Here is a 13,948-nt window from a genome sequence, read left to right as displayed (position 1 = left end):
TTAGATTGTTGTCAAATATATTATGGAATTAGGGATAAGCAATGCATTTTAATATTTCCAAGATGGATTTGAGTCAACCCACCTCTCTTTTCACACCCTCCAGGTATTCTGTCTATGGAAAATGTGAGAAGAAATGTATCAGTGTCTGAGACAAATAATAATAATAATAATAATAATAATAATAATATCTGTTTCCTTCTGAATCCAAGCCGCTAGCTAATCAGTCTTCAGAGTTTGGATTTGATTCAGTTTGAAGGAGCTGCATTTCAATTTGGACATCTGAATGTGTCTAAATCAGATTGTTTTGACTAAATTGGAAGCAAAAACCAAATAGAAATATGTTCAAAAATAAAGGGTGATATAAACTTCCCTATGAATTGGTTTGATAGATTAAACATACAATTAAAAATTACTTGACATTTATTTTTATGTTTTATATAATTATATATCAGACATCAGCAGATTAGCTTTTTATGAAAGATAGATGAAGCGTTCAAGTTCTTTTAATAGAACTGAATGTTTATACAACCAAGGAAGTCAAATGTGGTTGCCGGTAATCTTTTTTTTTTTTTTACATAAGCAATATGTGTGTTTGCTTAATCTGACTTTTGATATGCAAGAATTTTTAGAATAAATTGATTAAAGCATGTATCATGACTGGCAAAATACTCAATGTATTTACCTTTAAAAGTTTAATTCAGTAGCACTTTTTGTCTACTGCAAAAGTGAGAACCTGTGGCTTGCCAGATCTTGTTGGCTACAACTCTCTGATAATATGGCCACTGGCTACTAGAAACCCTATTATGTCTAATTTTTCCTTTTCACCCATCTTGTAATCCATTTTTAAGAGTCCAGTTATCATGTTAGGAAGCCAAGACTGATGACACCAAACCTCAAAAATGCATGGGTAGTTGTTCAGCTTGAAAAATCCGAGCAGAAGACAAGGACATAGAATCATGGAATCATAGAGTTGGAAGAGACCTCATGGGCCATCCAGTCCAGCCCCCTGCCAAGAAGCAGGAAAATCACATTCAAAGTACACCTGACAGATAATCAACCATCCTCTGTTTAAAAGCCTCCAAAAAGGAGCCTCCACCACACTCTGGGGCAGAGAGTTCCATTGCTGAACAGCTCTCAGTTAGGAAGTTCTTCCTAATGTTCAGGTGGAATCTCCTTTTTATAGTTTGAAGCCATTGTTCCACATCCTAGTCTTCAGGGCAGGAGAAAACAAGCTTGCTCCCTCTTCCCTATGGCCTCCTCTCACATATTTATCTCACATATGGCTATCATGTCTCCTCTCAGCCTTCTCTTCTTCAGGCTAAACATGCCCAGCTCTTTAAGCTGTTCCTCGTAGGGTTTGTTCTCCGGACCCTTGATCATTTTAGTCACCCTCTTCTGGACACATTCCAATTTGTCAACCTCTCCCTTCAATTGTGGTGCCCAGAATTGGACACAGTATTCCAGGTATGGTCTAACCAAGGCAGAATAGAGGGGTAGCGTGACTTCCCTGGATCTAGACACTATACTCCTATTTATGCAGGCCAAAATCCCATTGGCTTTTTAAGCTGCTGCATGACATTGTTGGCTCATGTTTAACTTGTTGTCCATGAGGACTTCAAGAACTTTTTCACATGTACTGCTATCGAAAAAGCATTGAGTAGATGAGCAAGAAAGCAATACAATAGCTGCAACTCTTACGCAGTTTCACTCACCCACCAGTCTTGTACTGGTCTTGTATCTGACTTGTGGGTAGATCAGGTACTAATGGAAGATCTCATGGTGATTTGTTGAAGCGAAGCAAGATTTTACAATCCAGAAAATGCTCCCCACTGGATGAGTTCAAGAAAGTCACACTTTATCACTCTCAGTGAAAGGCAAAGCAACTCTCTTTTGAGAAAATTTTGCCAAGAAGACCAGATGATAGGGTTGCCTTAGGTCTCCGTAAAGTGGAAATGAGTTGGAGGCACACAACAACAGCAACAACAAAACACTGCAATTCCAAGTGAAGAACTAGCCTTCTCAGCCTTCTCTTCTTCTCAGCCTTCTCTTCTTCAGGCTAAACAAAACAAGTATAACATTGGTTAAAACAATGGAATAATCAGTTGCAATATATTTTATAAATCAGCTTAGAGACAAATTCCTGGTTTAAATAAAAAAATGTGTCTGCTTGTTAGTGGAAGGTCACCAGAGGCAATAGGCCTTGTAGGATCTAGAAAAGGAGGCTGACATTACTCACGACCCATTCCCTTTTACCAGAGACTTGATTTGTGACATTCTGCATGCAGATATATCTGTTCTTTGACAAAGCTCTTGTCTCTACCTAAATGTTACATCATCACTGTCATCTTGTACTCTAGAAATCCACTTAATTAAATCATTCTTAAATAATCACTCTTAAATCATTGGCAAATGTGATCATGGTCATGACAGAATCTGAATGTTAAACATATAATAACTCAGAGGGTGAGGATCGACTATGTATTCTGATGGATGCCACCTTACCTTCTATATTGTTATTTTGGTCAAGAACTAACAATGTTTTTCTTTTCTTTGTATGTCATTGTATTACTCTAAAGTGTCTTTACCTATATTTTATTACCAGCTCTTTCATGTGGCGTATGTCCTCATCAAATTTGCAAATTCACCTCGTCCAGATTTGTGGGTATTAGAAAGATCAGTAGATTTTGGAAGAACCTACAAACCATGGCAATATTTTGCTCGTAAGTATCAATTTTAGTGTCTTCTCTCAGCTCCAGTCAGCTGCAGTTTTACATCTCACATGAACTTGGGAATTAGTGGTTGATTATTTATAGTTACCTAAGATGGGTCCAAAAGCATCAAAGGCTCTGCACAGGATTGGGCTAAAAAGGTATGGGATAATAATGACAATCATGGAGCTACTTGATGTCAGTGGGACTTAGCTGTGTCTATTTTGTCCCAAGATTTAAAAGCAAATGTGGTGGCTAAACTCTATTTCAAAACTGGATGGTGCTCATGGCTCCTTTCCAAATATGGCACAACAGATCTAGTTTCCTTGTCCTTTCTCTGAATTGGAGAAAGATATATAGTCTAATACTTTATTTGAGTCAAAGATAATGTGGTGTCATTTCATTAGAACAGTAATGATCCTTGAGGAGGTCAAAGGATAGGATTTACCAGGGCTATTTGGTCCTTAGTGTGACTTCATGATAACTTAAATTGAGTTGAGTAGTTTTCTCAAGACCAGGAGCCTCTTCACACTACACAATTACATCAGCTTTATTCCATTTTACTTGACATGGTTCCATCCTTCCAGTCTTGAAAGGCTATTTTGAATTCTCAGTCAGAGAGCAATAGTTCCTTACCAATTTACAAACTTCAGTTATCCATAGGATGCTGCTCATGAAATTAAAACCTCACAATCTCTGAGGATGCTTGCCACAGATGCAGATGAAACATCAGGAGAGAATGCTTCTGGATCATGGCCCTAAAACCCGAAAAACCTACAACAACCCAGTGATTCTGGCCATGAAACCTTCGACAATACAATTAATATGAACTTCCAGAGCTTACATTGTGTACTGTGAAAAGGGGCTAAGAATGACATTGAAAACAAATAGCCTGTTGTAGACCAGCCACCAGAGGCTGGCGGTTTAACTGATGATTTAGAGAGGATTGTGAGCTTTCCTGTGGCACAAAGTGATGGGTTCTCAAATCTGGGAAATGATGGTTCTCTCTGTGAGAAAAATGGCTTGGAAAGTGCAGGATCTCAAGGGCATTCAGGGGAGTCAGAAGTAGCAACAGCAGATAAAGAATCAAGTGAAGAGTTAAGTGATAAGGAGGGTTCCCATGGGAACCCACATGTACTACAGAGATCAACAATGTATTTGTTTACAAATCAGAGCCAAAAATAGATTGTGTCATTCAGAGAGATTACGTGGGAAAGTTATGGGTTAGTTCACAGGAAATGAAATTATTTCATAGGTGTCTATTAAACAACAAGTTGTTTATCGTAAGGCCAGTTCAGTTAATGCTGCATTAGAGTGAGCCGCTAAGCCCAAGTTCTCTTGTTCCTGGTTCAAGCCAAACTTTGATTTTGGATTTAATATATCCTGTTTTCTATATTCCTGTTCATGTACTCCTGTTCAAGTTTTACTAGTTATACCTTCTTGATTGTGGACTTATGCTGTATTTGTGATTTCTGGACTTTGTTACCTCTCAAACATCATGAGATTTTTGGTTTATTGTTTGGTTATCACCTGTTGCTAAACCTTTTTGGATTATATATCTTTATTTCTTATTCCTGATTGTTTATATGCTTTTTATATGTTTTTGTAATAAACTGTTTGCTTATATTTCTGGACTCTTGTGCACCGGTGATCATAGGTGTTTATCAGGTCCGGAGTGCAACACAGAGTTAAACACACCCCCTTTCTGTTTTCTTGTTCTTAGATTCTAAGGCAGATTGTTGGGAACGTTTTGGAAAGGAGGCAAATACTCGTGTTAGAAAAGATGATGATGTTATTTGTACCATAGAATATTCTCGAATTGTGCCCCTAGAAAATGGAGAGGTAAGTCCTGGATAGTAATGCCAACAATACTACTTGACATTTACATAGTGTTTTGTGCATTCATAGCATTTTGTTGCACATTTTCAGTGCCTGTATTGTAACAACTGACAAGGAGATGAGTGCTGAATCAATGAATTATCCATCCATAGTAGCATCCATTTTATTCATATACTAATGTATTCTCGTGTAACAATGCTGAAGAGTAGGATAGTGCAAGAAAAGGCTCAGGGAGCTGTAGAACTATACAGGGCCATTCCAAGATTTTCCTCTCGGGCCCCATTCACACTACAGAATTATAGTGCTATTATTCCACTAACTGCCATGGCTACATCATACAGAATCCTGGGGTTTGCAGTTGGTTAAGATCACCAATCACATAGTCCTTCAGGTATTGCTGAACTGCAGTTCCTAGCATTCCCCTTATTTGGTCACATTGACTAGAACAGCTGGAACTTTTAGTTCCACAACATCTGGCTCAAACACACATTTCCCACCCTTGTTTTAAACAAAAACTTTGGTCTTGATCTGTTAAACACTTGTCACACAGATAATTTCCTTTTCCCTATTAGCAGGACTTCCTGTATTAACAAATGCTGCCTGACATGGATAAAGCTTTCAGTCAGCTCCTAAAATAGTATAGTTCCAAGGATTACGTTCAGACCTTGTGGTGCTCATTGTTATCTTACAAGAGAGTCTTGTTAAAAAGAGCTTTGGTTCAGTTTCTTTAATCTTTCAAAAAACTGGCTCTGGTATATGGGAAAATTAGCCACAACATTTGGTATTTTCCTGTTGTCATAAACGCCATTAATTAAAAAGACTCATTCAATGCTAGCACTTATTTCATGAAGCTATGGGCCAGATCTCAAAAATTACACTGATCAAAACCACAAATTATTTACTAATATTATTGCATTTGAAGACATATTTATGTCAGTTTGGAATATCAGCAAAGTTGCTAGCATAAGCTTTAGTAGACTGAGGGTGTAGATACACCAGGCATGGGCAGACTTTGGCCCTTCGGGTGTTTTGGACTCCCACAATTCCTAACAGCCTTCTTAATAGGAATTGTGGGAGTTGAAGTCCAAAACACCTGAAGGGCATTTTGCCCATTCCTGGGATACACTGTAGAGTGTTGGTTGGAACCACTTTAACTGGCACGGCTCAATGGAATCCTGTGGTTTGCATTATGGTATGGCATTAGGGTAAAGACATTGTAAAACTACAATACTTACAATTCCTTAACATTAAGCCATGCTAGTTAAAGTGCTGTCAAAATACTTTATTTCTACAGTGTAGATGCATCTTGGGTCTTCTTTCTCGGATGCATCTGAAGAAGAAGACTTCTAGACTATCTGCAGTGATGAATTATAGCAGTTCAAAATTGCTGTCTTGGCTACATCCTTAGGAATCCTGGGATTCATCATTTATTGTGGTTCTGGAGTTCTCTGACAAAGAAGGATAAATATCTCACAAAACTGCAAATCCCAGAATTGCTTAGCATTGAACTATGGATGATAATGTAATGTCAAGATGCTATAATTCTGCAATGTGGATATAGCCTGTGTCTGCAAAAGCTTATGCTACCAACTTCAACCTCTTAGGCCCCATATAGAATCCAGATTATCTGCTTTGAACTGGATTATATTGCCGTGTAGACACATATAATCCAGTTCAAATAGGATAATATAGATTCTCTGTTTTGATAACATGGTTTATATGGCAGTGCAGATCCAGTTTTTGTTTCTAAGGTGCTACAAGATACAAGATTGGAGGAAAATTCTGATAGTGCCTTGGACCATGAGAAGGTCAAACCAGTTCATACTCAGAAAATAAAGCCCACCTGTTCACTGGAGGGAATAATATTAGAAGCAAAGATGAAGTACTTTGGCCATATAATGAGAAGACAGGAAAGCTTGGAGAAGAGAATGATGCTGGGGAAAATGGAAAGAAAAAGGAAGAGGGGCCAACCAAGGGCAAGATGGATGGATGTTATCCTTGAAGTGATTGGCTTGACCTTGAAGGAGCTGGGGGTAGCTGACAGGGAGCTCTGGCATGGGCTGGTCCATGGGGTCACAAAGAGTCAAATCAAATCATTTATTTCGGTCATTGACCAGCACAGAAAATAGTCACATTTTCATACAAACTTGGTATGTTTGGTACATTAAAAATATAAATATAATGACTGAAGCACAATATGGGTGAGGGAGCAGTATGGGTGAGGGAGCAGTCACAAATAGTCAGAAGTGACTGAACAAATAAACAACAACACAAAATCCCTTCATATAACTGTATGTTAGGAATATGTGTTTAAACATTATAACTGTTTACAGTGATCGCAGTTATTCTTTGAAGTCATAGGGTTAAACCATTTTAGGTATATTGTTTTCTGTACATAGAGTTCCATTCAGATGGGTCACAGTGTGGAGTTCTATATATCATAAAGAGAACAAAGATCTTTCATCTTTGAAGATAAGCTGTGTTCTTATCTTAGACATTCTTTGAGAGCCTCAGCAACGGAAACCCTTTGAACACATATGATTTAGTTTCTGACATATGGTTAACCTATGCCCTTAGGGCCTACCTTGTTTGACTTGTTATTGTAAATCAATCTAAGAATACAGTTGAAGGCTGTTACCATCATCATCATTGATCAATCAACGCTAACTGTGTTTTTACATATAGACTATAACCTTAATGCTTAACAGCTCTCCATCTTGGGAGATGTAGTTTAAAATTTCAGGCAAAAAAAGCATACTGTAGACCAGGTTTGGACAAACTTCGGCCCTCCAGGTGTTTTGGATTTCAACTCCCACAATTCCTAACAGTGGGTAGGCTATTAGGAATTGTGAGAGTTGAAGTCCAAAACACCCAGAGGGCTGAGGTTTGCCATTCCTGCTGTAGACCGTGAAGAGATACAGAGCTCTTACTCATATACATTCTTGAAAATAAACCTTGTTCAACAGCACTTGTTATGCCTCAAGCTGCATTCCTGTATACATGTACCAGGAAATGAGATTCAGTTATTTGGTGCATTTTATCTCTAAAGCTGTTGCTGCAAATTGTCTGGGGGTTTCTTCACTGAACCCCCTTTCCATATCTGCCCCATGGTTTATATTACATAGACACGGCTTAAGTATGCTCTCAATTATATTTAGCTTTCCATATTGTGAGTGGTGCTGCAGTACCACAGCAAGATTTTTTGGGGGAATCTGTCCAAGCTCATCTTTGTTTAAATAAAGATTTCAAGCATGGGTCAAAGACCTCATATAATTATTGTTTCTGCATAATTTGCTTGCTATAAATGTATCTTATCTTAGATCTCTCTCTTTTGTTGCCTCCTTAGGTTGTGATATCCTTGGTAAATGGCCGCCCAGGAGCGAATAACTTCACCCATTCCCCCACACTTAGAGAATTTACTAAAGCAACGAATATCCGTTTGCATTTCCTCAGAACCAACACACTTCTTGGGCACTTGATATCCAAAGCGCAACGAGATCCCACCGTAACACGTAGAGTGAGTGGATATTCTCTCTTATAGCCACTGATCTAAAAGGGCATTGAACACTATTCAGAACTGTAACATTTGTTTCCAGGCTACAAAATATTTGTGCGATTTGGTCAGAAAAGAAAAGAGAAGGAGCATTGGCAGCTTCTGTATATGGTATATTATGTCAGAGATATGGAACTTTGTTTTGGATGACAACTTTCATAACCATTTTCCATTACTCATGTTTCAACTTCCAGAATTCTGGAAGCTGAAAAACTTGGAGAGCCAAAGTTTTGTCATCCTTGGATTATGGTTTGGCCAGTTCTTTGAGGACATAGGAAAAAATAATTACTATTGGCTTTATAATGAATCTTTCTCTTGAGTGCTTGCAAGCAGAGGACTCTAAACAATACCTTCAATTCTCCTTACTCCCTTTAACATATTTTCAGTAGGAGAGAAACATCTGGGAGAAGCAGTGGGAGAAGACAGGAAAGTGGAGTAATGCAGGCTGAGTTTCCCTTATCTGAAATGCTTGGGACTAGAAGTGTTTCAATTTTTGGATTTTTATTTTTTTATATTTACATATACATAATGAGGTATCTGGAGATTCAACCAACAATATACTCAACACAAGTAACATAGTATTGATGTGTTTGGAGAAATGTGAAGTTGGAGACAGAGGATCTATGAACTGATTTTCTGCTGCAGAGCTGAATTAAAGCCAGAGAATGTTATATTGAAATAAATTAGATTAGTGCCAGAAGGTGCCAGAAGAAGGTGTTTTTCCTTTTTATATTAAAACATTTCCATTTCCTACATTCCAACTCTTCAATTTGGCTGGTACAATCCTCCACCATCTCAATTTTTCACCTGCTTCTAAAATGTATCAGTTTCTCTCTTCCTCCCTCCTTTGTCTTTGACTTACATGAACTCAAGATGCAAATGTTTCTCTCTTCCTCCCTCCTTTGTCTTTGACTTACATGAACTCAAGATGCAAATGTTGCACTCCAGGCCTGAAAATACCTATAACCACCACACCACACCACACCAGAATCCAGGAATATAAGTAAGCAGTTTATTATATAACATTTTAAAAGCATATTAAAAAGCAGGAAAAAGAAATGAAGATATATAATGCAAAAAGATTTTGCAACAGCTGCAAACCAAACAACAATCCAAGTGTCTCATAAAGTTCCAGAGGTGACAAAGTCAGAAACCGCCAGAAATCACAGGTACAGCATAAGTCCACAAGCAAGAAAGTTTAACTAGTAAAAACTTGAACAGGAGTACATGAACAGGAACATAGAAATCTTCCAGGATATTAAAATCCAAACCCAAGGCTTCACTTGAATCAGAAACCACAGATTTAGGTTCTCACTCTAATGCAGCATTGTCTGAACTGCCCTTAAAGTAAACAACTTGTTGTTTAATAGACACCCATGAAACCATTACGTCTCCCATGAATTTTCCCCACAACTTTCCCATGTAATCTCTCAGACAGACGTGATCTATTTTTGGCTCTGATTTGTTAACAGAGATTTTGTTGATCTCTGTAGCTGCAGGTGGTTTCTCCTGGGAAACCTTCTTATCACCCAGATCTTCAATCACTTCCTTATCTGCTGTTGCTCCTTCTGGCTCCTCTAACTGGCTTTGAGACCTTCACTTTCTGAGCCAATTTTATCACAGAGAGAACCATCATTTCCCAGACCGGAATTTCCCAGACCTGAAGGCCCATGATTTTGTGCCACAGAAAAATCCACAATCCTCTCTAAATCATCAGTTAAGCCATCAGCCTTTTGTTGATCTACAACAGCAAAATTAGTTTGTACTCCCTTAACTCAGCAAGGGGGATTGGGGTGGAAGAAGTGCAATCTTGCACTTCTTTGTAAACTCAAGTGAAAGCAACTTGTTTCAGACTCCCTGGCTTGTCTGTTTATTATAATTAATAACTTTTTAAGTCTTGACTTCACTCGGATGTTACTTGTCCACATTTGATCTAGTTTCCATTTGTGAAGTTTTGAAGAGTATACAATACTGTCTCTCTGAAAACGTTTGGCCTTCTCCTTATTTATTGTACATGCCTACAACTCAGGCAGGGTGGGGAATCTTTCTCTTGCTTTTTAAAATGTGTACACAGAAGTTGTGACATTTATTGACATTTTCCGTGAGTCACCCCAAACTGAGCCCAGCTTTATCAAGATGTACATGTTTTAATGGCAGGGAGTGGTGCTAAGATAACAAGCTTTTCCACTCACAGAATACCATTTGGGTTAGCAGGGCTTTCAAATAATTTATAGCCCAATCCTATGCACATTTACATAGGGTGCATCCACACTTTTTCATTGATGCACCCACTTGAACTGCTATGGCTCATTGTCATGGAATCATGGTATTTTTAGGTTGGTGTTCTTTGGCAGAAAAGGCTAAGGACCTGGTAAAACTACAGCTTACATAATTCATAGCATTCAGCCATGACAGTTCAAGTGTAATCAAAGATTAATTCTACAGTATTGATGTACCATTATAAATATGTAAATCTATGGTGTACAGTGGGGTGTATTCCCAAATGTAGCCCTATAAAGCAAAGACACTTAGCTCTTGGTCAATGTCATAAATAGTGAGGCGGAAATTGTCTTTGTTGTATTATATCTTTGACTGATAAATCAATGTCAACAGGTAGTGGACTACAAATTCTATTCAGATACAACTCTAACCTTTAAAATGCCCCGAAGGAGGATTTGAAAATGTTGATTTAATAATAATACACTTTAATAATAATCTACTTTCTACTAGAAGTTTGGAAACTATGGAAGGGCTAAACACCACACAGCAAATGATCACAAAGATTTTCCTAAGTGCTGAAGAAATTGCATAAATAGGGATCTCAGAAACTTTTAGTGACTTTTAAAATCAGCCAATGTCACAGAAGTTGAGACAAAATAGCTTGCAGTGGGTTAATGCCAGAGATAAAAGATTGGAACTCACAATTTGAATCCACTGTTGTACCATTAAATTACATCTATTCTTATGAATGTATTCTTCACTGAGAATGCATCCCAAGCTCACCTTTTCATATCTCCAGTCTACAGTGGGGGTGGGGGTAAGGGTCATCTACATCCTTAGTTGATAGGAAGAATAAATAAATAAAAAATTAAAAGCCTTTAAAATGTGACTTATAGTAGCAGAATAAGTTCATTTCACTATCAAATGCATGCTATGATGGTTATATCCATAACCCTTGACAGAATACACTGAAAACAGTGTTGACTTACTTATCAATAAATTTTGTTTCTGTCATCTAGTACTTCTACAGTATAAAAGATATCAGTGTGGGTGGGCAATGTGTTTGCCATGGACATGCCGAGGTCTGTGATCCAAAGAGGGACCCAGATTCATACAGGTAAGGAAATCAGAAATACAATTAAAGTAACTGTGTTTTTTAAATGATTGCTCCATGTATGGATAGCAGCTTAGGCAGATTTTCTTCACAGTCACAGAATTTACTGCCTGACAGTCAGTATGTTAGTGTTTCAGAGATGGAGAGCAATGCAATTTTTTTTGGTAATGTTCATCAATGTTCATGTTTAACTGCTACCTTTATGTGTGTACTTACTTTTCATATGCCTACATTGACCAAAAGGACTGTACTGTCATTCAGATAACACACACATTGATTTTCAATCTTAGTATTATAGCTAATGGGTGGGGAAAGTTTAATGTATTTTGTAGTGATGGCTGATTGTCTGCATGTTTGTGAATCCCTTCTGGTGTTTAATCTGAATTATGAAAGAAATTTACAAAGTGCTGAATCTAGTTTGAGAAAAGAATTCAGCACTTTGGATAGCGCCTTTAAAATCTGTACCAAACCTTGAGGTTTACCACTTACATAGATATTGCTTACATAGATATTGCCAGGCACTACTGGTCTGTTGAATGCTTTTGTTCCCTTCCAAATCCAGAAGAATTGGTGTCATTTGTGAGACTATTTAGATATCTCTTATCTAAATAGTATCATTTTTTCATGTAAATTTCAGCTGCTATCCAGGCCACAGTTCCACTACTTAAAATTTCTCTCGTTATTTGGGTGTACACAGAAGTAACTACAGTGGCTGAAACACTCACTTCTCACAGCTGCTGATGGTGCAGGAGTTGTATCCTCTTTTGTACCTGGTGACATCAGTGACATTAATGGGTTTTCGTTACTGTGTTTAGGACGCAGCTTCTTTACTGCTTATTGCACCACATTCCCATCTGTACATCAGCCTCATGACTATTACAAAATATTTGCATTTAATTCTGAAAGGACTGTTGCTATATGGAGATGCTCAGGTTTATATGTGCATGCATCATGTGCAATTGTGAATGGTAGAAAATAATGATTAAATGGAAGGGAAATAGAATGAGGTTTGCTTAAACACCCAGATACCAGTGTGAGTGTCAGCACAACACTTGTGGAGAAACATGTGACCGTTGTTGCCCTGGATATCATCAGAAACATTGGCAGCCAGCAACAACCAGCAGCTCAAACCTCTGTGAACGTAAGTGATATAACAAGATGCTTTCTTATTGTTCATAGAGGCATCATGGTTTACAGCACAAAGTGCTACATTTCTCAAGATTAGTCCAGATGGTGGAACAGAATGAGGAAATGACTTCTTAATTTTATTCTGTTAGATTCTTAGAATCATGCGTTCACCTCAGAAACTTTAATTAAACAAATTTTGTGGGGTTTAAGTGAACATAACTCGCATTGTTCTTTTCAGTCTAGGTTTTCATAATCACTTATTAATATTGAAAAATCTGTTTCGTGCAGTGGTTTCCAACCGTTGTTCCTTCAGGTGTTTGGACTCCAACTCCCAGAAACCCTGGCCAGCTTGCCTATGAATGGTCATAAATTCCAAGAGCTGAAGTCCAAAATATCTGGAGGACCAAAGGTCGGACACCACTGATTTAATGTTTCAACAATGCCACAAACCCAATTCAACCATCTTTTAGAAATCACACATTGGATGTCTAAACAAATATATACTGTAAGATTCAGGATACTGCTAGTGTGGCATAGCTGTTAGGATTATAAGGTTGGATTGGAAATCATGGCTCAAGTTCCCACAGAAATATTAAACTCCTTGTGAGATCTTTAGGCAGTCATTCTCTCCTAGCATGATCTAACATATCCCATAGGGTTGTTTTGAAGTCAAATTTGGGAGGAAGAGAGTTAGATATACTGCCCTGAACTCAATGGAGGAAAGTCAGTATAAATGTAGCATGTTAATTAATATAAATAACATTATTATTATTATTATTATTATTATTATTATTATTATTATTAGCCAAAAGAAAACAAGGCTGGTAGCCAAAAGAACTTCTGTCAATTTAACAAGACTTTGGATTCAGAAAAACATGACTATATTTAGAGTAGATATGTTTATTTATTTATCATATCAGAAGTGAACCGAGTGTACATTGTAATGCATTTAGAAAACACAAGGTTTAAAAAACTTGGCATTATACTAAATGTTCTTTGACCAGTAGCTGGCCACTTTGAGTGTCTCTGGTGTGCATGTAGCAGGGCTCAGGCTGCATTTTAATAGGTTGTCTATGGTTTGCTCTTCTCCACACTCGCATGTTGTGGACTCCCCTTGTGGCCCCATTTCTTAAGGTTGGCTCTGCATCTTGTGGTGCCAGAATGCAGTCTGTTCAGCACCTTCCAAGTAGGTGGATTGAAATCAACACAATGTGATTCCCTTTATTCCCTCTAATTCAGTAGGTCTGTAGTAAGCATGACTTATGTGTATTGTTATTATTGCTGTTGATATTGTTGCTGTTGTTGTTGTTTGTTGCATTTGTATATCACTTTTCTCCCAAAGTGGAACCCAAGGCAGCTTTGAAGTTTAGAACTAGGATTTTGGTT

At 37.8% G+C, this 13,948-nt stretch overlaps 1 protein-coding gene across 1 annotated transcript in view; it reads left to right on the top strand.

The window, feature by feature from the left end:
- LAMA3 (laminin subunit alpha 3) overlaps positions 1-13,948 on the top strand; it is a 167,718-nt gene that overhangs the window by 26,587 nt on the left and 127,183 nt on the right. The window contains exons 3-7 of the mRNA XM_067467445.1: positions 2,603-2,720; positions 4,432-4,550; positions 7,894-8,064; positions 11,340-11,437; positions 12,460-12,575. Coding sequence (XP_067323546.1) covers positions 2,603-2,720; positions 4,432-4,550; positions 7,894-8,064; positions 11,340-11,437; positions 12,460-12,575 — 622 coding nt within the window. The remainder of the gene's footprint in view (positions 1-2,602; positions 2,721-4,431; positions 4,551-7,893; positions 8,065-11,339; positions 11,438-12,459; positions 12,576-13,948) is intronic.

This window comes from Anolis sagrei, chromosome 4 (assembly GCF_037176765.1).
Source record: "Anolis sagrei isolate rAnoSag1 chromosome 4, rAnoSag1.mat, whole genome shotgun sequence".
Classification (NCBI taxonomy): Eukaryota; Metazoa; Chordata; class Lepidosauria; order Squamata; family Dactyloidae; genus Anolis; species Anolis sagrei.
This window is presented reverse-complemented; position numbering and strand designations above follow the sequence as displayed.